The following is a 25,118-nucleotide window of genomic DNA, read 5'->3' as shown; positions in this document are numbered from 1 at the left end:
CTTAATTAGTTTTAGCTAACGTTGCCAACTACATGTAATTCATTTTTCGTGCAACATAAGTTAACCTTTTCTAAAAAAAAAGTCAGGAAAAATCAATCTTTATATTAAAATAGTATATTGCATCGTGTTTAATTCAAATGCTGTATCATGGAAATTGTGCATATTATAGTACTATCTAAACTGCTTGGACTTTGGGTAGTTGTGTCAAACATCAATGTGACATAGGTCTGTCTATTTCGCTACTGGCCATTCAGCCTTGGCTCTTTGAAATCAACATGATTTGTTTCGCTTTTAAGCTAAAACAATGCAATCTGTGTATATTTCACTTAAAACCCACGTCGTTTTAAACTTGTTTCGATGCAAGAAGAAGATACATGTAGTTGCATCCTACGGAAAGTACAAGGTCTTGTTAAAATGGTTCTATATGAAACACTGCATGACAGTAAGATTAACTCTTACCAGCATTTCTGAGTGATCAAGTTTGCATTGACTGGGAATAAAAGATTTGTCTCCTCTCCATCTTTTCATAAGATGTTGTCTCTGAGACCGGTAGATAAGGACCATGTTGGTCATCAGATAAACAGCTGATGTGATGTTGCTGATTATCAACGACACTAAATTAAGACAAAAAAAAATAGAAATGCTATTATTTTAAAATGCCATATGATTCACATATTAATTGTTAATGTATTTGTTTTTAGAAATGTAGTTCATAGAGATGTTTACAATACAACACTACCTCTAATGACGTCCGATAAAATGACAATCTGTTCGTGAACATTCATTGAAATATTAAAGACAAGATCCGCCAAGTTCGACAACAAACTCTCAAATATCTCTCCTAGATAAATCGTCGCTAGAAAATTCTACAAATAAATCATCAGTTATTATTCATATAATATGGTCAACTGTGAAATTTGTATCTTAAATATCTGATACAAGAATGAAAATAAAATGATTTAAAAAGATGCCTGAAGTTAATAAAAATAGCGAAAGAATAATATAATTACCGAGTAGAACACAAGTAGGACAATGATATTGATAGCAAGAGTCCTTGTTGTACACCGATACAGGCTTTTGTGAAGACAACATAGCTTTGCTTCTGTCAAAACGGTCTCCGAATACGAAACAATTCTTTGTCTATTAATAAGGAAATGTGTATTTTTTAACTTGACTTATTTAAAAACATACTGAGCTATAAACTTATACATCTGTACTAATTTCTTTAATATATATTATTGATAAATAAATTATATGTTCATGTTCTTTTTAAAAAAATACTGTACCTAATGATATCCTTATTAACAATTCAAATTTAAAAAAATCAAAACTGCTTTAAAACGGAGCAAAATTGTTCACAATGTTTATGACTTAATTAGAAGTAGTGAACTAATATATTATATCTGTTAATATACAATTTTTATAACAAAACTCTCAGAGAGAGAGAGAGAGAGAGAGAGAGAGAGAGAGAGTGAGAGAGAGAGAGAGAGAGTGTGTGTGTGTGTGTGTGTGTGTAAAGGTAAAGGCAAGGAATCACGCAGATAAACCTATAGACATATACCTAATATCGTTTTTCTCTATATTTGATTTGGGTGCCACCAGAAGTTTCTTAACATGCAAAACTTGGTCAATCTTCACTAGGTCTTCTTTGTGCTGAATTCAGAAAAAAAACCAGAATACAAGAATTGTTTAATAAATGGAATTTTATGGGTATAGAATTCAACCAAGAATTTTAAACGAAAATATTCTTACAAATTTGGATTTTTTAAATATGGCTGTGTAAAATCGGTAGACAAACAAAACCATGATGTAGATTTCACTGACAAGCGTAACAGCATACAGAGCCCAGTACTGAAAATATAGAAAAATTATGGACAAATAATGAGCAGATCTCACAACAAATATGGCAGACTTAATGTACGCGATTTCGAAAATTTAGACAAAAAAGCGCCTCTAACATGCACAGTTTCTCATAAATTTTATTATTAAACTTCAAATACAAATGATATTCAGAAATATTTCAAGCGATCTCTTGCTTGCAAAAAAAAAATTGTTTACTTAAGTTGTTCAAGTTTATATTTTGTTTAAACAATACAAAAAATAAATCCAAAAATAAATTTAGAAACTTATCAAATTGAATGAATCATCAATGACAATAACGAATATTTCAAATGTGAAAGAAAAAAGACTCGATAAGCTCTGTCATTTACAAATATAAAAATTCAGTGTGTATTTCCCCCTTATTTTCGCATTGAAAACATGCGACCTTCAATTTCCTATATTTACATTCTACTGTGTTTTTCCATTAAATTCTGTGATCTTCAAATGCCTCTAAATGCAACAAGTAGTCAAAGGTCAAATTAACGAGTTTAATTATGACGTCACAAACGTTGAACGCTGTAAACTGCAACGTCACAAGCGAAAATCAAAGTTCACGCTTGTTGCTGTTACTGTGGCTCTTCCATCAATATTAACTTTCCCTTAGGATAAGATAGGAATTTTAAGGTATGAATCACATATGCAGACAAGGCAAGAAGTTAAAATAATGTAAATATAAGCATTAAATCATGATTTTTTTAAGTATACACTCTCATAACTGCAGCGATGTGTGCATACAAATTTTCATAACGCGCTAACGCGCGTTACTCAATTTGTATGTACACACCGCTGCAGTTCTGAGAGTGTATACTTAAAAAAACATGATAGATTGAATACACTTAGCTGATTCATGCGCCAGGAGCACATATAAAAACATCATCACGCGGTTTTGAGTATATTTTTATGTAAGATTAATTGAAATGTTAAAACTTGCATGATCAACTTGATGTGTTCTAATTGAAAATAATTGTTAATTGTCTTTTCGTCAATAAAGAGAAAAAATTGACAAATTTTCTGGTACTTTATCTAAAGACGCGGAAGCGACCTAAATAGCATGTTAATATGGCTGTTCCATGTAAACTGTTTCCTATCCCTGACTAAGAGTGTAAATTATGGCTTTAGAGCGACTAACACAATAGTTCATACAAATAGACATTAGTTTGAAAATATAAATATAAGCATTGAATGCCTAGTTTTGGAGGTCGTCGATCCTATAACACACCAACACGGTGCAGACAAATTACATGTAGCATACCGCGCTGTATTCAATTTGTCTGTACTGCCTAGTCTGTTATATGACCGACGACATCCAAAATAAGCATTCAATGCTTAAATAACACATTTCAATATGAAAGCCTTGTATAATTTATACACAATCTCTATAATATCAGCCAACAAAACACGGATTACTTAAACAATGTTGTCTATCGTTGATTTGTTAGCTTTTAAATTCATTATTTCCTTACCCATCTCGATACCTCACATATGTAACTTCTTGCAAACATAACAGATGTCCTACAACAGTATGGAAACAAAGTTGAATCATTATTATTATTCCAACAAGTACTTAATTCAAATTTAGATTATTTTATGCCCTAACTACACGATATAATTTCTAAGCAGACCTGGACGTTCATGTATTCTTTAGGTCAAATGGCTTTAAGAAGAATTTTCAAAAAGATTATATATATATATATATATATATATATATATATATATATATATATATATATATATATATATATATATATAATATTCCTGTTACTGATGATGCTTTGTGTCACGTTTGGTTAACATTGACCCAGTGGTTCTACAGATTGAAGAAGTTGAAAATGTGAAAAGTATACGGACGGACGAACAGACGGACGGACTGATGCCGGACAAAAAGGGATCAGAAAAGCTCACTTGAGCTTTCAGGTTAGATGAGCGAAAAAAAAAACCCACAAAAAACGGACAAGGTGACAATTTTTTTTTCACTATGATATACTTTATTAAGGTCTTCCGTTTCCAACGGAAGACCTTGTACTGATTCTGTTGGAAATTCTTCATTATTATTTTTCTTCTTCTTTTTCTTCTAGACGTTTCTTTAAACTGTAATATCTCGCTTGTTTGTCATTAGATTTTATTCAAATTTTCAGGGTTTATTGTAAATGACAATAGCTTACTATAGCAAAAAATATGGTGAAATCGCTACTTCCGGTTTTGAGTTATTCCCCTTTGAATATTTTTTTAGTGGGTCTCGTGTACCTGCAAAGGCTCCGAGTAGATCCGTAGCAAGTAGTTTTAATTTACAAATCTTTAATGTAGACATCTTGAACGTTGTCCTCCTAGTTTTACATGTTTGATTAACACACGTATACTGCTTAAAAAATTACATCGAAATTTATGTTTCAAAAAATGTTAAATTTTGCTTATATCTTTGCTCATTAACTTTTTAGTTGTAAATTTTTTCTAGACACATATAGAATAAAAGTTGTGCAGAATATCAAGAGCTTTCATTTGATACCATAACAAAGGGGCTAGTTCCTAAAATGAGGGGTCTAGATCCCTTAAAAGTCTTTGCTTCATAACTCTAAAACGGTAAATTTTTCGATATGGGCGTCGCTGCAAGAAATGTTGTTTGTGACTTTATTGATCTCATAAAACTGTTTTTGTGTTCGGGTAGTGCATAATATTCGGGTAAAAAGTAATACGTGTTGACCAGTACTCGCGGCATTTGGCCAAGTAAATGAAACTCTCCCTCGCCCGCGGCCGAGAAAATCGGTCATCATGGTCGCGGCTGGGTTACCTAGCGGTCAGCGGTTATCTAATACACGAGAGTTGCGTCTCTCACAAATGAGTTTATTTAGTCGCGAACTCAAAAATTGTTGTAGTTTTGATTACACATAAAAGTTTATGGACTAAACGATTGGGTGTCAATGAAAAAATCGTTCAGTTAATTAATAAAAGCAATGTCATTCTCAATCTAAAGCAATATCAGACAAAGATCAATTGTGGGTTTTAAGTTTAAAATAAAGAACGTCTATTTGATAGAACATGGTCGTTATACGGCAAACTTTTCAAATCTTCCTGGGTTCTGAGATGTGCGTGTCTGTGCGTTGTACCTTTACGTAATCTATCCTTCGTCCACGGCCGATCAGCCACGGCTGCACTACTAGCGGTAAGCGGTTATCTAATACACAGGATTCACACACCGCGACGCACACTTAGATGAAGATAAACGTGTTTGAGTTTATATAGCCGTAAATACAAGAACTGTTTTAATTTTAAATTATAAAAGTTTGTCCATCTTGTATTTATTTAATTAAACATTTGAGTGTAACTGAATATTAATGAAAGATATTACTCCAAATCGGAAACATAGTCAGACATAAATTAATGGTTGGTTTGTATATCTAAAAAAATTTAACCCCCCCCCCCCCCCAAAAAAAAAAATTAAATGATGATTATCCCTCGCACATGGCCGAGGAGATCCAGCGCGAGTGGACAAGTGATCTGCGGTCGGCTCGTGTTCTTCTATATGTACCTTATCACGCGTTCATGTTTCATATTTTGCACGGACAGAAGTATATTTTATTATGTTTTCAACTATTATATAGATTTAAGACGAAAATAAATAAATTTATTTTACTTGTACAGTTGATTAAGCATTGATTTAATTATACAATAGCGTACAAGGTAGTTTAAAAATCAAATCAAATTTTAATCAAAGTTCCATGTTACATGTACATGTTTGCGGTAGGTGCTAGCACGATAAAAGAATGTCCTGAATTGTCCTGAATTGAGGCATTTGATGATTATTTAAAAGAATATTCACATGAGTTTTAAACAACTTAAGATTAATAGATTATATCAGTCACATATTAATCACTCTGTAGTTTTTCTACATGGTTGTTCGTTTCAGTGTGGAAGCGAACTCAGTGCTGTGTCCCCCCTCCTCCCGCCCCTCTGACAAGTGCTCGCGCTGGATTTTTTTAAATTGGCGAAAAGATATCCAGATCTGTCGAAAATCATTTTTGGTGACTTCTTCTCATGTGTAACATTTTCTCCTCAACGTGTTTAATTTTCCCACCCGTGTGTTTATTCGGTCAGTCTGTGTTAATTCAATCGCCACGTGCGACCGAAGATCTTGTGTCGCTTCAGCGCACACAACTCAGAACATATGTAATTGAGTAACAACTGGAAGGGTGCTTTTATAAACAATAAGACTATTATTCTAAGTCAATCATCTTCACATTAAAGATGTGAAATCGTAACCTAAGAATGTGGCTAATAAATTAACCTGTTGATCACGCTAAACTTTTATAGTTATGAACATAATAATTCATGATATATTATAATTAAAAGTTTGAAGACAAAGACAATTTTTTTCTTGGGAAATACGACTACATTATGCAATGCAGTCGTTCGCCATAGAAATCATCAAAGTACTACAACTGTCGACGGATTTCTTATTTCTTTGAAAGACCATCATGATAATTCACTTGACTTGCAGGCTATAATATAGCGATATATCTGCCTCCCAAAAATATATGCGCTTCTCAAAGTTACACTTAAGTGAGATAGATGTGCGTTATTGGGAATTTTATTTATTGCTAATTGTATGGAAATTGATTTAAAAAAACAACTTTTAATTGAAGTTGTGTATTATGAGGTTGTAATGCATGCCACTCAAACTCAATAAATGAGTGCAAATAAAGGTGGGTATTGGAAGAAAAATGAAACAGTGTCCTCATCGGTGGAATATTGTTTTTCCAAAAGATTAATATATAAGCTTTATTTTTCTCAATTTTTTTCAACATCAAAGAAAGCGTTTTATTGTGAGCTCATTTTAAACATTGACCATTTTTCTGTGATTAAAGTGCTAGGAAATATCCGTTACTAATCCACCTGTGGCTTGTAAGTGCTTCAAAGAGACATAAAAGGGAAAGGACCCTAATAAATTTTATTTTTTATATTAAGTACATAAAATAGCTGCAAACCAGTATTAGGTTTTTGCTGATACTTCCGATTAATTTCTATCTACTGTCAGCTAAAAGAACGGACCCGAATATGTTTTTACAAAATCAAATGTCATGTCATATAATTTAATCATACAAACTATTTCATATTTGATAGACAAAGACTAAACTACCGGTTTGCTCAAATTTTATTCATTTAACTAACACCAAAACATCTAACCATTTAAAGAAAATCAAAAGCTTTGATAAATCTTTCAAACAGAGATTGAAAAAATAGTACCTCTATTGTAACGCACATTACAGAATAAACAATTGCTATATCAAAATTAAAAACATATCTAAAGGGTCATCTTGCATAGTATTTATGTTCATCCTACAAATACAGTGACTGATACTTATCCTATTTTCAATTAATATTGATACTGATACTGATGGGTATAAATCGATTTTATGTTCATTTGTGTATGAAATATTGCACAGAAATAAGTTTAGATACATGAATTTTAAAATAAGTTTAATTTCTTAAGCAAATGTTTTGTTTTTGGAAAATGTAGTACACTTCGGATTAATTACAAAAACATCTTTAAAAAACCAACATATTGTTTGTAATATAACAGAGACCAGTGTTGTAATTTTCGTTACAATGTGCAAAATGTATAAATCTTAATTAAATTCTTTATAAAACTTTTTGTTTCTTGTAAATGATGAAGTATTTAAAATAGAAATAGCAACTTAAACATCAACAAAACCATAGTAGCTCAGAGTAACATATTTAAACTGTTTTTGAATCAGCTTTAGGAAATGTCCGTTACCTAAAGATTATCAAGTTTTCCCCAAAATTCATTATCGATTAGAAATAATCTTTAAGACTTTCCCAAGGGTTTTGGCTCTTGATTTGGCCTATTTGCTGTTAACAAATTAGATGATTTCGCTGTTTACCATTTCTTTGAGTGTAAAAATGTCAATGAAATGTTTGTTACTTTCGTATGAAATGTACGTTACTCTAGTTTACAAGGATAAAATTTGAAGATACTCCATTATGCTCACGTATTTCCTATTGATAGGTATAACATAATTTCAAAAATATATAAATATGTGTTTATTCAGGGTTTTTTTAACAGCCTTTATTCATACGTTTGTTTTAAATGCTGAATTATATTATGTAATTTTATAAGTGCCTGTCCTACGTTGATCTACGATGCAATTTATGAGATAAATCCCACTTGAGTAGCCAGAAATTAATCAAATATGATGCTAAAATAAAAATGTGTGTTTGATTTCAATTTAAAGTTATTCATAATTGCAATAGTTGTTAAAAATTACAATGCTTGTCTATTGAAATGTTCGTTACAATAGGTAACGGACATTTCATTCTTTTTTGAGATATACTACAAAGATATGAATAAACATGTGGATCGTTTATAATACAAGAACTGATCTACATGACTTTTGTTTTATGTACCCATTTAAAATTGTTCGATACACATAATATAAACTAATAAATCCTTATGAAGGTGTATGCATACTGATGGGGTCAGACGTTTAGATGGTTTTAGCAGGAATAATGCTGTCTAATTGTCCTTGGCCTTAATGGCGAATGTTGATGTATCAACAATTTGTCACGTGTTTTATTTGCATCAACCAATTTGAGCTAGGATTGAAATTACAAAGAGTTTCGTAAAAATATCATAACGAACATTTCGGTAACGAACATTTAGTAACCAACATTTATGTACCTAGGCGGCTTCAAAATAAAATTGTAGTGTTTATCAAAGACAGTTTTTGATGGCGACAAATGCTTATCGTATGTTCAATACTCAAGTTGAACAGTTGTTGCATTTACTTTCTCAGTTATAGCAGTAACGAACATTACAGTCTTAAATCTACGCTCAGACTTTTTTTGTTTTTCGTACTGATATGATTAGTCAAAAGGAATTATATGAATTTTTTTAACATTTATGTGGACAAAAAGACCTCGTAATGTTCTTGATAAGATTTTTGTATTTTTTAATGGAATGTACAACTCTTGCAGTGGTTATATATCTAAAGTAACGGAGATTACATCGAAACTGGAGACAATGTTCAAAATAATTTAAGTAATTCTTGGACTAGTGAAAATAACTTGTTGTCTTTTAAATCATTAAATTTTCATACTGAAAAATAATATGTAAGAACTTAATCCGCACATTGTCCAGTTTATATGGCAAAACATCCTCTTCAAAATGTAATTATCAAAATGGCGACAGTAACGAACATGTCAGTTTAGGCATTTTGTATAGATTTCTCGCTGAAAATAAACGCATTCCATTGATCTTTTTATGTGTTTTGGAAACACTTATGAACTAACTTTGTATTACAAAATCAATTACAATTCTGCTGATTTTAATTTTTTTGTAATTTCATGGCGACATCAATTGCACCCATTTATTGAGTTTAACTTAATTTACTTACAAGGTTAGCTACAGCCAGTGGAATATAGGTGGCTTTTATGTGAACAATGAATACCCAATATATTAAATACAAGATAAATAGTTTCCAGAATTATAATACTAATATGCTTGTGTATATGAAGGTTGCACCCTCATTTGTATGGCTGTAGGTGAGGAGGTATAGGTGTATCGATGTACATACAATGTATGATTGCACATACGGATTCCGGACCATGGCTACAGACGATACCAATGATAGTCTTTTAATACATCAATGCACAGTTTGATCTAGAAACTGACCAGTTTCATAACTTCTTCGAATTTCTCTAACACGGACTGTCTAATTCCTTCCCAGAATTCCAATTTACGCAAGCGCAATTGAAGTTGTTTTTTTAAATTTAATTAGTCAACCCACTGACATAAAAATAAGGATTTTGCATATTATTACATCGTCGAGAGAAGTAAAATTCATTTCTGTATATAAGGTTATTAAATTCACATTACATAGCGGTGTCTCTATGAAACAGCACCATCTGGTGTAAAAGTTAGATGCTCGCCTTTGCATAAATTCTCCCGCTCATCTTTTTTATTAGCTGATTATATATTATTTTGAATGTCCAAATCTACTCGTATCATTAAATAATATCAGACGACACACATTTCCCTGAAGAAAATCTCAAAGATGCCATCAATTTTGACTAATTACTAAATTTTGTCAGCACGTAAAAATTTTAAACTTGCAAATAGTCTTCAAAAATTTAGAAAGATTTAAATAAACAAGTTATCTTAGAGAAAAGGTTACGTGTTTTGTAGGCGGGTTAGGTTTTAAAAAAAAACTGCAATTCCTGACATGAATCATGAGTACATACTGTTTATAACAATGCTTGCTACCCTTTTAAAATTTAACTCGCCATTAAACATCTCACATTTTATAGAATTTTTGAAACGATTACACAGACTGTGTTCGACAAATAGTTTTCCTAAAACATTTTCTTCCTGTCTTGTTCAAAACACATTTTATATACAGGCTTTCAATCACAACACGTTTTTATAGCAAAAGCAGAACTGAAAGTTTAGTCATTATAATCGTTTGACACCATATTACATATATTTTTAACCCGCAGCAACAACGGAAGACCTACTCGTGGCTTTGCCACGAGCTTTGCTCTAGTTATTAGATATATTAGGAATTCTGCTAGGAAAAAGAAAAAAAGTTAGTTTTTTCAGCTTTCGTAAGCATGTTACACTTGTATAACAACAAGATTGCACATTCTGAGTACATACCGATGTATGTAAAATTCAATATAGGTAAACTATTTTACACAATGTTTGTTTTTGGATGTTTTAATCAAAACGGGCATTACATTTACAGGGCTTGTTAACTGAATAGTTTGTGACCCGTGTAGAAGAATAAATACCCCCGTAGAGTAATACCGACTTGTTTTGTCAACCGCTGGTGAATAATTAAATCTAGTTACTTCTCGATACTTCTATGATTTTTTCGGGGTAATTAATTTTCATATCTGCCGAACGTTAATGCAATAAATTGTTTATGATACCGAACAACACGTGATTATACAAAATTATACAGAATACATCAGGTTTTCACAGTTCTTCAACACTTGAAAATCAAACATCGTTGTGAATGGTTACCGGGGTCTTTCTATGTTACTTTACTATTATAAAAAGAATTTAAATGATGCTATACCAGTTATCCGATAATTTGTAAGCTCATCCTTGGGATTTCTTAGACGCGTGGAATGAAAATTAACGTGGCTTCCGAAGGGTATGTGATACGATGAAAAATATGACGATGACAAGGAAATATGAAGTTCCCTATAACGTGATTATATTGAACCAATCAGTTAAAGCGTTATACAGAATTATTATAATGAGGTATTGTAAGAACATTTGTTCCATTTAGATAATCAAAGTACTGAAGAACTGACGAGAGTTGATTTTGTCGATGTTAATTTATTTTAAAATCAATGATATGTTATTTTGCATGACACTAATTTAAATTACGCACATTTTTATAATATTAATTTTTGGACTTTTTCGACAAGAATGTCGAGAAACCCCCATATGAATCATGTTAAATAATATTTTAAGATAAAATAAATTCAATCAAACTATGTATCTGTAATAGAAATATTTCTCGAAAATTGTATGGATCCAAGCAATATTGAACTCAAGTCTCGATCAACCAAACGCTCGGCTGACACTGTAAATCTCCGACAAGGATTTACGGAGACAGCCGAGCTTCGAGTTGAACGAGACAATATTAAACTCTGGCGTAGGAATACATACGACTACAAAAAATATTTAAATTGTTTGTACCATTTAAAATCTGACTATTTTCAAAGTATTTATAAATAAGTTTCCTTGAAAGACAATGCTTTAGCATATTTTACATCGAAATTATCAATTATTTTCAAGAACTAAGTCTTGTCAGCAGCAATGATTTGTGCTGAGGTCCAAACACTGTTTCACTTTCGGTTTGTCTGAGTAACTGCATAGGAGAGTTGATTAAAATCAACTCCCAAAAATCAAGAAATGCTATGCTTGCAATTTAAATACCAACATACATGTATAATCAGATTAAGTTCCTATACAAACAACCGACTTACAATCCAGTCAATATTGTAGGATTCATAAAATGTTGAAGAATTAAAATCAATACATTCATTTGACATTATGGACAGAGACCCAATGTGTCAGCATACATTGTACTATTCAATGAAGTTTTTGTTTTAAAAAGTATTGGATCAACGTTCTTATGATTTAATATATTGAAGCGGTGCGTATTTGAAAACTTACAACAGTAATGTATATAGAAATCCTACGAGAGAACCAAATACTCTTGATGATGAGTTCAAACAGGCGAAGATGGGATAAAACACCAATGCGGCTAGGAACGTCAGAAGAAACAAAACTACGGCTGAAATATAAACATTATAAAGTGAACACTTACTTTCGAGAAGTATTACTGCGGATTAGAGGATACAATCATTATGATAATTGTATTGTATTCTGGGTTAAACTATTTCTGATCTAGTCTAACAAACCTTACCGGTCAACCATCTATTTACTAATAACTTAGTAAAAAACAAATAAAATAGAATATATTCCAGAGTACATCCGAAGGCCGCTGCGTTGGCAACTGAGTTTGATGTGCCGTCCAAAAAATTGATGGGCCTGGAATGAAATGTTTCAAATCGTTAGCAGATACCTCAAATCATTCAGGAAGCTTTTTGTGTTTTTTGTGTCCAAAAATACTATAAAACAACGCTATAAGATATACACAAAATCCAAACAAGAGGCCCACAGGCCCTGAGGGTAACCCGAGTACCAAAGCCATTAGATTGGCATGTCCAAATATCATTTTAAGTTCCATTTTAGACTTCATTTTGAAGACTCAACCCTAATCTGAGGCTTCTCACTTTTAACCCTTGCTTTTATTATTTAATAATTAAAAAAATTATCCGTGAAAATGGATGTCAAGACGGGTGTCAAGAGTCGGAGAAATATCAGGGTATTTATACTCTAGCTCGCAGGGCAAAAATTATAAAAAACTAGACACGATCTCGTTGCGAGCAACGAGTGGGCCGCCGATTTTTGAAAATATTAGATTAAACTTATCACTTCAAAGATAAATTCGTAGATCTAAGCGAAAAATAGTAAAAAAAAAAATTGCGGCAATCGGGGCTTGAACCTGGGTCACCTGGGCCATGTCCACGACTCTATCGACAGAGCTACTCAGACTCTCACTTCAGAATTTTGACGCTTAATTTCTCAAGAATGCCCGAATTACCTGAAAGCACTTTGTTGCGAGCAACAAGTGGGTCTTTCGTGTGATTTTGAATTGATAGGGTTCAATTAAACTGTTGACATTTGGTACGGTTTACTATCATATTAACTTCCTTTTAAACTAATTTTTCAACCTACACTGCGAAATGCAGATTTCCGGAAAACGTCAATTTTAGACTTCAATATCTCCGCAATGCGTTGTCCGATTTTAAAACGGGTTATAGTTTTGTATTCAGTACAAAAATGTCAACAAAACGCACATGCTTTAAAATTCCAAAAATCGAAAAATTAGAATCACTTCTGGTGACGACTGGAAGTGACGGACGACCTGCTCATATTAAAATTTGAGATGTTTAAAACATATTCTGATGGTAAAAAAAATGTAGATTATTTGATTTAAAAAAAAATTTAAAACACAATTTTCCAAATATGCTGTTTGAGCTGACCGGAAGTGACGGACGATCGTAGTTTTACCTGATCGGCCCTAGATATTCAAAAATCTATCATTCCTGAAACTTTTAATTTTCTATCTTTAATCGTTTTTTGCGAAAAAGGGAGGACAAGATCACTTTTTACAAAAAGAAAAACGAATATAACGGCCGACTGGAAGTGATGTCATCAACAAAAATGTACATGATATAAGACCTTGATATTTTGTATTATTCGTGAAATTTTCATAAAAATCCATTGTAGCATATTTGAGATATTTGAGTTTTAAGAAAAATGTTAAGAAAAAAAAAGAATAATAATAGTTAAAAAATAGAGAAAAAGAAACCTAAAAAAAACAATAGGGTCTTCCCTAAAAAAAAACAAACAAAAAAATTTTGGTACAAAGAGACCTGCAGGTCTGTAATGGTCAATCTTTCATAATATTTACAATTTTTTTTACTGCACACAACATGCAAACAGCTTACGTTTACAATAAAACCATGCACAGAAAATTAAAGTAGATTGTTAATATACGACAGACACTGACAGCAATGACACCTATAAAAAATACATGTTCACTGTATTGCTATATTGACCCCCCCCCCCCCTTCCAATATAAACAGCCTCTTATTCTGCAGTGAATTTCACAATTTGAGAATATGACAACATAACCATAATAACAATGCATTTAGTTTATCTCCCACGACTGTGACAGTACAGAAAAATATAATTAAATTGATACATTTTCGCTAAACATGGCCATATTGATATTGGCCCTTCTGTCCTAGGGGTAATTAATTTCACAAATTAGAAATAGGGCCTTACGAATACCAGAATTATGCATTTATTTGTCTATTGAAGTGAAAAAGAAGATTTTCTAAGATTTAGTACATTTTCACAGCATGGCCATGTTGGCCCTGTCTTAGAACATGAAGTTATCATATAGAGGCCTTGAATTTCACTTTTTTGTTTAGGACTTCATGGACATCGTTTTTATTTCAAATTTAAATGGGTGCTGAAAAGAAGACTGTTTTACAAATTTAATTTATTTTTACTTCATAGCCATATTGACCCCATATTAGGACTTAAGTTTTCTCAAATATGCATGAGAGTAGAGAAGAGATTTTTGATTACAATATTTAATAAATTTTCACTGTATGGCGACATTGGCCCGCCCTAGGGCCTGAGTCCCAAACTTAAGGTCCATGAATTTTACAACTTCGGTAGAGGACTTTATGGACATCAGAATGTTGTATTCAAACTTTTCTCAACTATACGTGGAAGTAAAGAAAAATATTTTTTAAGATTAATACTTTTCACTTTATTACTTTATTGTCCCCACACTAGGGTCTAAACCCCTGACCCAGCGATCATAAATTTCACGATTTAGGAAGAAGGCTTCGTGAAGATCATAATTATCCATCCAGTCTATCTCTTAAATTACTACTATGGAAGAAGAAAAAAAAAGATTTTCCAAGATTATATTTATATATTTCACAATATGGCCATAATGACCCAACCTAAGGCCTAAATCCTTGATTAAGGGACATGAATTCAACACTTTTGGTAAAGTGCTTCGTGGACATCCTAACGATGCATTCAGTTTTATTCAAATATTTATGGAAGTACAGAAGAAGATTTCTAAGATTAATACATTTCACTAAACCGCCAGAATGGCCTCACCCAGGGTCTGAACCCTTGACCAAGGGGCATTAAATTGCACAATTTTTTTAGACGGACTCATTGATCATATCTTAACAATGCATTTAGATGTTTCCCCGGATGTGTGGGAGTTTTGAAATATTTTTGCATATTTTGCCCCACCGATTAGGTCCAGGGGGTGGTGGGTCATACATTTCACAATTTAGGTTCCTTTTCTCCTAGAGATGCTTCACACTAAAAATGATAACAATTGGCCTTGCAGTTTTAAAGAAGATAAAGTGTAAATTGGTAATGCACGACGACTAATGAAAACTAATTTCAACAGGTCACCTTTGTGACTCAGGTGACTAAGAATAGCAGTCTTTTTTAGGTCACCTGAGTATAAACTTGGGGTTTCCAGGGTAGAATGTATTATTAAATATAGTTGTCATTTTTAAAGGAAAGAAAAAAATTCATGGAGAAACGCACATTTTTAGAGCGTTTCCATGGTTACTAAACATAAATGTTAAAAATCTCTTTTCTTCATTTAAGGTCAAGATCTAGTAAATGTTTTATGAGTGTCTTTTATGTGCTAGAACCATTATGACGTCATAATTGATTTTGATGAATCTTTTCCCGTATTTTGCAGTTTTAAAGGAATTATGTAGAAAACAAAACAATATTTTGACATTCTATATTTAATCACGGCAATAGTAATCCCGGTAACTATATTCAATTTGACATCATTTTAAAGAAGAGGTCAAGAGCTTGTTTCATGCAGTTTTTGGAGAGACTGTAGGCATCCTAGATATATTTCATAAGTCAAAAATGGACAAAACTCCGAGATTTGTTACTTTTATCCTTCATATTTCATTGAAAATGGTTGTTTAAAACGTGATTTTTAATTGAGTTTACCAAATATTTAAGCCCCGGTACACCCTATGAAACAAAGATATTGTTATGAAGCATCATTGAAACAATTTATATCTTGAATTTCATAACCCTGTAGGCACCTTTCATTTACTAGATCTTGACCTTAATTTGAATAAAAAGTGCAAATCTTGGAATTTTTTTGGCTTTAACACTATTATGATTTCGCAATTAAGAATTTAAATATGAAAATTGAGAACCGTTGCTATGGTAAGAAGCTTAAAAACAAGGAAAATTATAATATTTTTAGGCATCTTTGAATGGATATTTTTCACTTATAATGAAAAATTATATAAAATCAAATGGTGAGAAAAAAAAAGTATGCCCTTAACATTAATGACACTTGAAAAAAATTTGAAATTTTCTAAAATAACTGCCGTTGCTATGGACTTTTCAAAAAGTAAGAATTTTTGTGTGATATTTTACTCAACTTTATTTTCCATATTAACAACACTTCTCTGTTGCATAACAAAGCTTTTAGCGGAATAAATTGAAAAATTATGTTTTTACAAGTTCAAACTAAAAAGATTATAAAAAAAATTCTAAAATCGGGAATAAAAGCATATCAAAATCAACTTTAATTTATCAGTTTTTCCTATTATTTGGCCTTGAAAATTTAACAGTTTCCTCTTTTATGCTCTCTATCATAATATTGCATCAATTTTTAGCTAAGATTTTTTACAAGATACAATATTTCTTCAATAGAACCTATTAATTCAAAACTGATAATAACATAAAGACTCACAGTGGTAGTCCGGGTTTTCCATGACAAACATCAGATTTGTATCGTCTTCTCTCGAACAGGGATATGATTAGTATCGCTACTAACTGAAATAATATGTACTCTGATAACGCATTAAGTATTCTACTTCTATCCTTAATTCTAAAGTATTGTTATCTCCTAAAGACATGAAATAAACTGAAAATTTCAGCATTTAACAAAATCATAAACATATTATGTGGTCCAGAGAAGTTGTAATGGAAATTGAAGGAAAAGTAAGCAAGCTCAGATACAACATTCTCCACCATATCTTGACAATAATACACATATTAAGAAGTTATTATAGCTTTCAAAAAAGCTTACCTTAACAAAACTCTTCATGCAATGGAAGCATGCATGTATCAATTAGACTATGTTATAAGAAATAGGTGTGTTTATGTACATGTATATAAAGGAATTTATGTGATCGAAATACTTACAGTTTTATGTACTATAGTTTAACTATGTTACAATTTATTGTTCATACTATGATATATAGTATGAAGATTGATCTGTCAAAGGGTCTTTCAGGGTTTTCATACTCATCCCGCTAAGAACATTTTCAGGCTATTAGCCGGATCCTAAATATATCAAATTTGACTCCAAATCGGTGTGCTTCAGAAGTTTTGCCCACCTCAACCCCTTCTCGCCTACTTACTATACGTTATTTGTTTGTTTGAGTTGAATGGATAACTTCCTCTTATAAAAGGTGAAGGATATTTTTTGGACCCATCCTTCTGCTGCATTGTTGATAATTTACTAAATGTATGCAGTCTCACATTTTCATGTTTTTATACAGTATAATTTTTTAATAAATGCTCTTCACACAAGCCGTCGTTTTTCTTAATCAAGGTAGCAGCGGAACAGAGCTGCAATTGTGGTTAAGGTTCTATTCTCCAGTAATAGTAATGTAGGATTTACCAGTATTTAAGAGCACATTAATATGATTTTCGCTGCTGATCATAAATTCATTTATTTAAAGGAACGTGCAGATTTAAGAAGAAATTTCAGTCTTTTCTTCGATCAAGTGCATGTACATGTACTTGTATATCACTTGAAATAAATTTTTTCATTAATTCAAAATTATTTTAGAAATATACGTAAATCAAATAATAACATGTAAGCTTGAAATCTTTATCCAACACAATTAAAAAAAAGGAGTGAATTTTCAAAATCATGAAAGATAATCTTAATTGTTTCAATTCAATTGAAATTCCTTATCTTCAGTTTCATTTATTACATGCTTCAGTAAAAGTGGAGAAGGGCAGCAAATGTGGAGAAGGGCAGCAAAAGTTGAGAAGGAGGGGGGGGGGGGGGGGTAAATAGATGATATTTTCATTTATTATATGTAATGTTCTAAAAAATGTCTGCTGCAGAAAAAAAGTAGGGGAAGCCCCTCCCCCCCCCCCCCCAATCGATGATACGTGCACGTGTCTGTGCTGTGATGTGTACACGGTATGCTCTGGAGTATTCTCATGATCCCAATTTGGACTCGTCCACTAATCAGCGTGCAAAAATTTTGAATGGGACATAGTTTGGCTTTACCATTCATGCAACGGCTAAGATCTCAATCCGATGGTTTGAATGAACTCATTCATTGACATAGATTAATTAGGAGGGAGTCAAATGACTTTTTTGGCATTTAGTCTGCAAAAACTACATATATTTAACTTTGGATTTAATGTTTTGGAAGAAATCTAACGAATTACGAACACACACATACACCCTTATGTTAATTGGTAATTGTTATATTAATTCATTGAGTAAGAAGACGCGAGATGTGTACCCTTTTCAAGATGAATGAAATCGCCCAATTGATAGAAAATCAGTCCACCCCCGCTTCGGCGATTAATTATTTCAATAGTGGTTGGGAATGTATTTCATTAGAAAAATCACCTTGCAACCGCTATTAAAATAAAACCACTATTGAAATAAATTATTTCAATTGTGGTTGGGGACGTATTTCATTAGAAGATTCACTTTGCAACCACTATTGAAATACAACCACTATTGAAATAAATTATTTAAATAGTGTTCCGGGATGTATTCCATTTTGAAAATCAATTTACAGACACTGCTGAAGATGACGTCAGGCAATGAATAGCAAGATAAACATTAAATACATTAAAAATCTCTCACTCTATCTCTCCATCTATCTATCATTGTTTTTCTTTCCATAATTACATGTACATACCGCATAAAGAGGCATTCCAACATTATAAAATATTGCATTTGTATATTCCTGACACAGTTCACTAGTCGAAGTTGGTGCAGGCACAGTAGTTGTCACGTTACTGGTTTGGTTTTGCATTCTACAAACATATTGACAATGGCTTACATGTAGCGTTATTTTTATATGTATGTGTTATGCTTTTTAAAAGATCCTTAAAAGTATTGTAATATTTTGTTACTTACTTGAAAATAATCGTTTGAAATATAGCATATATCATTAGTCTAGTATTTCATCTTGATATAAAGAAATGTTTTTTTTAAATATGATTCAACTTTGACGGACAAGTAAATGTCTGTCTATTCTTTCATGACGAAAATTTATCTAATTTTATCAGCTTAGACTTTTTATGTATACTTGCATGTAGCCCATGCTTATTTACGAGCCTACCGTCTTAGGAAAGAATATAGCTTATTCGATGATAACATGACACCAGTTCTTGCCTGAATGGACGTAATGATTATAAGCCTAGGTTTAATTAAACGGATGTACACGCGGCATTCCGAGCAGCCCGAGTTCTATTCGCTTTTCACTATTTACTATACACTATTCAAACTAATATAAAAATGCCAATAAACGAAAATTGAGAATCCACATCAACTTCTCCTTTTTAGTTGAAAAAAAACCCAGTAATATAGTAAAAAAAAATTATAGCCATGGTTGATGCTTTTGATGTGCAATACCATATGCTTTAAAAAAAGAATGGGTGCCTATATTGTATAAAAAAAAACATTCTGCATAAAGTAGTAAATTCTGTTTTACTATTAAGGCTATTACTAGGACAGGCGCGGATGGAAAGTTAATCCTTATGAGGGATCGCTACTTAGCATGTTAATTGTTGCAACAGCGGAACAAAATATATTTTCTATTATCACATTTATTTTCGGAACTCATTTATCCACTAATAAATGAGGATACAGTTTACAATCAATTAAAGTCTTGATTTTATTTTGACTACAAGTACCTAGATTCTGGGAAATAGAAAACACGAGGCACGAATTTTACTGCCAAACTGAAAGGGTCAAATAAAACTACGTGGTCTAAAATTTAAATGATAATAACATTTGCAGGGGTGTGTATTTTTATAAGATATATTTAGATCGATAGATCAAATTTGATTTGAATTTATGCAACGGTGGTTGATAAAATGATCAAAAAGTGAATTTTTCATATTTTTTTGCAAAGTGTAAGAGGCACAACTCTGTCAAAAATCATTGCACCGGTGTTGTATAGCAGTTTTTCCCGTAGTAGCTTTTCCCCCCGGAAAACCTACTATGTAGTAGCTTTTCCCCCATAGTAGGGTTTCTCCTTCACGTTTTTGGTTCAGATTTTATAAAAAATATTTATGGAAATACAGTAAGGATTAAAATCAATGTTTCTTCACTCCCAGGTTGCATACATGTATATCTGCATTCATCTGTACAGGTTAAGTTTCGTTTTGCCGATTTATTATTTTTATAGACAATGGTGAAAGTTGAACATGTGTGTGATGGAATTACACATAGACCTTAATTAAGGTAATTTATTGAAAAAAGTTTTTACAAGTTATAGACTTATATGCATAATTCTGTGTTCTGAAATTGTATTAAGCGAGAACGTTTTAAGAATCTTTTGATAAATCTATCAGACTGTTTGTCTGTTTGTGAAAATTTCATCCAGGCTAAAACCTCTGTTTTAGAGAAATTTTGTTTCCGATGTTTCAGAGCCCGATTTTTAAAATCCAATTATAATAATTATAGTGCATATTCTTTAGGGTCCAACCATATTTTCACAGTGATAGTGATATACCACTAGTAGATGACACCGAAAATTTAAGCCCCCGTGCAGGGTAGGAGCCTTTGTTGTTTTCGAGCCCGATGTTTGAAATCCAATTATACAGAATATGTATTTTTTAGGGCCCCATATCTCAAAAACTATAGATGACCACATGAACATATTTTTACGGTCATTTAAAAGTAAAAACATCATTTAAAAATACCCAATCACTCATATATTTCTTTATCAAAATGATTGAAAATTACGTTTAATTCTGCTGCTTTTTTTTAAATTTACGAACAAAATAATTAGATTAATAAATCAATGAACTTTTATTCATAAAAGGAGACACCGAAAATTAAAAATAAATAACCAACCTAAGCGCATATATACGACTTTTTCTCTTGTTAGTTGATTAGAAGAACAAGCTTATATTTTAAAAAAAGTCAGCTCATCACAATATATGTGTTGGTTGTTTTTTTTTGGGGGGGGGGGGTGGTTGTTTTGTTTTTTTAATTACCCTTGTTTAATTGTTCGAAGAAATAATATGGTACACAAGTAAATCTTTATTGCAAAAATATGAAACGAATAGTATAAAATTTTTAGGTAATTGAATCGTATATCTTGATTAATATGGCATCGTTTTCAAAATTGTATATTTATAAATCACGTTGCAAACTTAAAAGTGGAAAAATTAGCAAATAGTGAGTGACAATATAAACATAAAGTTAGTTCAGGCTCCATTTCACATTTTCCAATGTAACCAGCAAAGATACCGACATTGTTCTGGTTGTGAAGACATTTCATTGTTTTTTAAAATGTTTACATCATAATATCTTGCGTTTCGTAGAAATGTACTTAAAAATATGAATATGCGTAACTTTAAAACCAAATGGTAAACACTAACTTTACACATGCTTTTAATACATAATGAAAATACCCCTTACCTATGATTTAGAACCCCATCAATCAAAGTAAAACTAAAACATTTCAGTTTCTCATCATATCATTGCATCCTGTCTCCTGTTTGATATTTAGAAGAATAAATATATAATTGTTTTTAAGATCGTCAATTCTAACGGTATTAATTTAAAATTGATAGCCTTTTGGACGAAGGGAGTAATACATTTCCACTTTTTATTCCCTTCCTCTACAAAATTAAGTCAAGATTGGTCAGTTAGTTCCATAGGAGAAGCTTATACATTGATGGTAATACATTGGAAAATTAAAATTCCAAACCGGCGTATTTTCACTCAAATGTGTTCTCACGTGTTCATAACGTCGAAGTCAAAACTGTAGATAAGCATCGATTAGATAAAAAAGATTCGAGGTATTCTGAAATCCGTGTAAAAGGTGTTCCAAAAAGGTGTGAGAACAGGTGAAATAAACGATGATGACACATGAATGTTATGAAGGCGCATGCCTTAGTTCATATTTGGGGTTGAAAAACCATGTATTTTATTCTATGTATTAATACATGCCATAATTATCCTTTTTTGTGAGAAATTAATATCATATCAGTTATTGCAAATTATTGTCACGAATGGTCCGCAAAAAACATGGCCGGAAAGTAAAAATGGGGGAAAATCCACTATATAGTAGGTTTTCCGTGGGGGTAATCTGGCTATAAAAAGGGGGAAAGCCCACTATATAGTCAGCTTTCCGTGGGGGGAAAACTGCTATATGGCCATTTTTCCGGGGGGAAGAACTGCTATATAGCCATTTTTCCGGGGGGAAAGATGGCTAGGGGGAAAAGGCACTATATAACACCGGAACTATATTCGAACTCGGAGTGTATATTAATAAGGTACATCTATATTGTAAGTTTGAGTTGAATGTGTGCAACTGTTGTTGAGATAATGATTGGAAATTGAATTAATGATGGAATGACATGTACAGAAGGACGAAATGACGGAACGGGGTAACATTATATGCCCCAGCCATTTTATGGCGGGGCAGAAAAATCCTGTCTCACTAGTGAAATAACTTCTGTATCCAACTATAGAGCATTGAATGTTCTCTATTTGTTTACTGTTTAAAATCGCTTTAATAATGTTTCGGTCGGATAACAAATTGATTTTTTTTTTGGAGAAAAAAAACAACACGAAATGCAATTTTCGAAAATAGAGTAAATCGAGTTAAAATTTCTATTCAATGTACGTGACCCTCTAAAGCAGCCAGCATTGTACTACCTGTAGTTAAACCCGTAACTTTATGTGAGGACAAGATGTTTTCAGATAGATTTCTCTCTTCAACGATCCTTCAGCTTTTTCTCTATGATTTCTTTTCATGTATGAGATGATTTTGAAATGATTTTTTTTTTTTACAGAAAACGTTGTTTCTTTTTTATTTCTTAGTAACATCTACTTCTTCCTGTTTACCCATTCCGCATTGTTTTTTTGAAAATTGACACGTTATATTATCACATTACAGTAAGACTAGGAAACAGTTTTAAAAGGCTTTGTCGGTGTTAGTAAGGACGTCAAGGAAACAAACGTATCACCCTTGAAATATTTGCATTTCTTCTCTCAACTCAACGTTAGTCAAATATTCTTGTTCAAAGAGGATAAATGTAGCGTAAATCATGAAATCAATGCATATAAGTTTTAATTAAAATGCTAAGCGGAATAGAAATAAAATTTAAGTTATTAACTAAAACTTAATTGTTGTTGTCCGATATTCAAATGCATCAAATTAAAGAGAATAAAGCCAGACATTGATATTATTAATTCAAATGATTTTGCAAAGAATAAAACAACAGTTGAAGGATAAAAGTAGCTGATTGATAACAACTTGCATAGTAGTTGAAACTGGCAGACTAATTCGAGAATCTTTGCTAAAATTTCATTTTAAAGAAAGTAATATAATAGAAATATCACAACAACTTACCTCTTTACTTTCTGGTTTCCAAACAGTGAATGATTTTGGCGGGAAATGATGTTTCCGTTTAAATACTAGAATATGCAGGTTAAAAAAACACATTTTGCTATTTTTTAAAAATGAAAACGTGTTATAGTCACGTGTAAGGGTATTGCTTACATAATTTATGTTTCTCACCGAATGACAACCCATTTTTTATAAAAAAAAAAACAAAACAAACAAAACCCACTTTATCTAAAACATAAAGAGCTTTTAACACGGGCCTTTAATCACCAGGTACAAAGGCATTGTTTATTGGTTACATAACAATTTTGAAATAAAGTCTATAACAAGTCTATAATTGTATGATTTATAACTTTTAATGTAACACATAATTGTATAATGGATATGACTCATTTGTTTTGACTGAATATAAAACAAAATATGGTTATATCAAGGGGAGGCATTTTCTTTTTAAAAAAATGAATGACTCGATGGTAATCACAGAGAAAGAAATATAACAAAGCTATTTTTGTATGCTCCTTGGTCGGAATGTTCAGACAAAGTCAACACAATCTTTCTTTTTAATTTTGCAGCGCACGCGGTGGAATTTGCAGGTAAAACCTGTAATAGGATAGTGTGTTATGAGACAGAGGACAATAAAGGGCATATCTTATAACGTTTTTATTATATGAGAAGGTGTCTGATCCAGGCTAGCGGAGTTATCATATACAATATATCAACTGGATTTAAATGTTATCAGACCTATGACGTCCTGACATCAGGATCCTTGACAAAACATTCCCTTCTTCATGTGCTTTTTTGTTTTTTTTAAAATCGCAATCTATGGCCCATGACGCATATTTTATACATGTAGCTACAAAATGAAATTGTGTGATCTTGTGAAACTGTTGCCCTTTTTAAACCGGTTTAAGAAATAACATATGCATCAATATTTGATTTAATGCGTATGCATGTGCAATATTAAATTGTCTGAGATTGTCAGAAATTGAAATTTAGAAAGTGTTTTTTAAACAAACATACCTTTTCTTATTCTTTTACAAAGATTCTTTGGTGGGAGACTAGTGTTTTCTTAAAATCTCTCAGAACTATATGCAGTTCAGTTGACCCTTTTCATCGATTTTAATTGGATATCTTAGTCACGGAAGTTCCCACTAGACTTAATCCCTCACCTGTTTATCGTTGTGCTGTTGAGCAACATGCGTTAGCAATTGTTAAATCCTCTCTAAATTTTATACACTTGGTTTTCATAAATTTAAATCTGAAAGGCTGAAACACCTATCAAATTGTTGTCTTGATTACAAGTTTCCAAAAATATGTTTGAGAAACAATAAAGCCAGTAAAGCATGGAGAAAATTGGTATGTATAATAAGTAACGTGTATCTTAACTTTCAATGTAAATAACCAATATAATT

At 31.9% G+C, this 25,118-nt stretch overlaps 1 protein-coding gene across 3 annotated transcripts in view; it reads right to left on the bottom strand.

Annotated features, from left to right (window-relative positions):
• LOC136269466 (stimulated by retinoic acid gene 6 protein-like) overlaps nucleotides 1-24,852 on the bottom strand; it is a 31,980-nt gene extending 7,128 nt beyond the window's left edge. The window contains exons 1-12 of one of the 3 annotated variants that reach the window (XM_034443521.2): nucleotides 24,727-24,852; nucleotides 23,713-23,777; nucleotides 19,033-19,150; nucleotides 16,824-16,906; nucleotides 12,342-12,466; nucleotides 12,089-12,209; nucleotides 3,345-3,393; nucleotides 1,753-1,851; nucleotides 1,562-1,653; nucleotides 1,011-1,140; nucleotides 740-866; nucleotides 460-614 (exon numbers count right to left, since the gene is read on the bottom strand). In XM_034443521.2, coding sequence (XP_034299412.1) covers nucleotides 460-614; nucleotides 740-866; nucleotides 1,011-1,140; nucleotides 1,562-1,653; nucleotides 1,753-1,851; nucleotides 3,345-3,393; nucleotides 12,089-12,209; nucleotides 12,342-12,466; nucleotides 16,824-16,906; nucleotides 19,033-19,149 — 1,098 coding nt within the window. In that variant the 5' untranslated portion in view covers nucleotide 19,150; nucleotides 23,713-23,777; nucleotides 24,727-24,852. Of the gene's footprint in view, nucleotides 1-459; nucleotides 615-739; nucleotides 867-1,010; nucleotides 1,141-1,561; nucleotides 1,654-1,752; nucleotides 1,852-3,344; nucleotides 3,394-12,088; nucleotides 12,210-12,341; nucleotides 12,467-16,823; nucleotides 16,907-19,032; nucleotides 19,151-23,015; nucleotides 23,037-23,712; nucleotides 23,859-24,726 lie in introns of those variants that run through there. The other 2 variants (XM_020066142.3, XM_066078498.1) reach the window with 2 other exon arrangements.
• Between the last annotated feature and the right edge of the window lie 266 nt (nucleotides 24,853-25,118).

The sequence above is a fragment of the Magallana gigas genome, chromosome 3 (assembly GCF_963853765.1).
Source record: "Magallana gigas chromosome 3, xbMagGiga1.1, whole genome shotgun sequence".
In the NCBI taxonomy this organism is placed as follows: Eukaryota; Metazoa; Mollusca; class Bivalvia; order Ostreida; family Ostreidae; genus Magallana; species Magallana gigas.
This window is presented reverse-complemented; position numbering and strand designations above follow the sequence as displayed.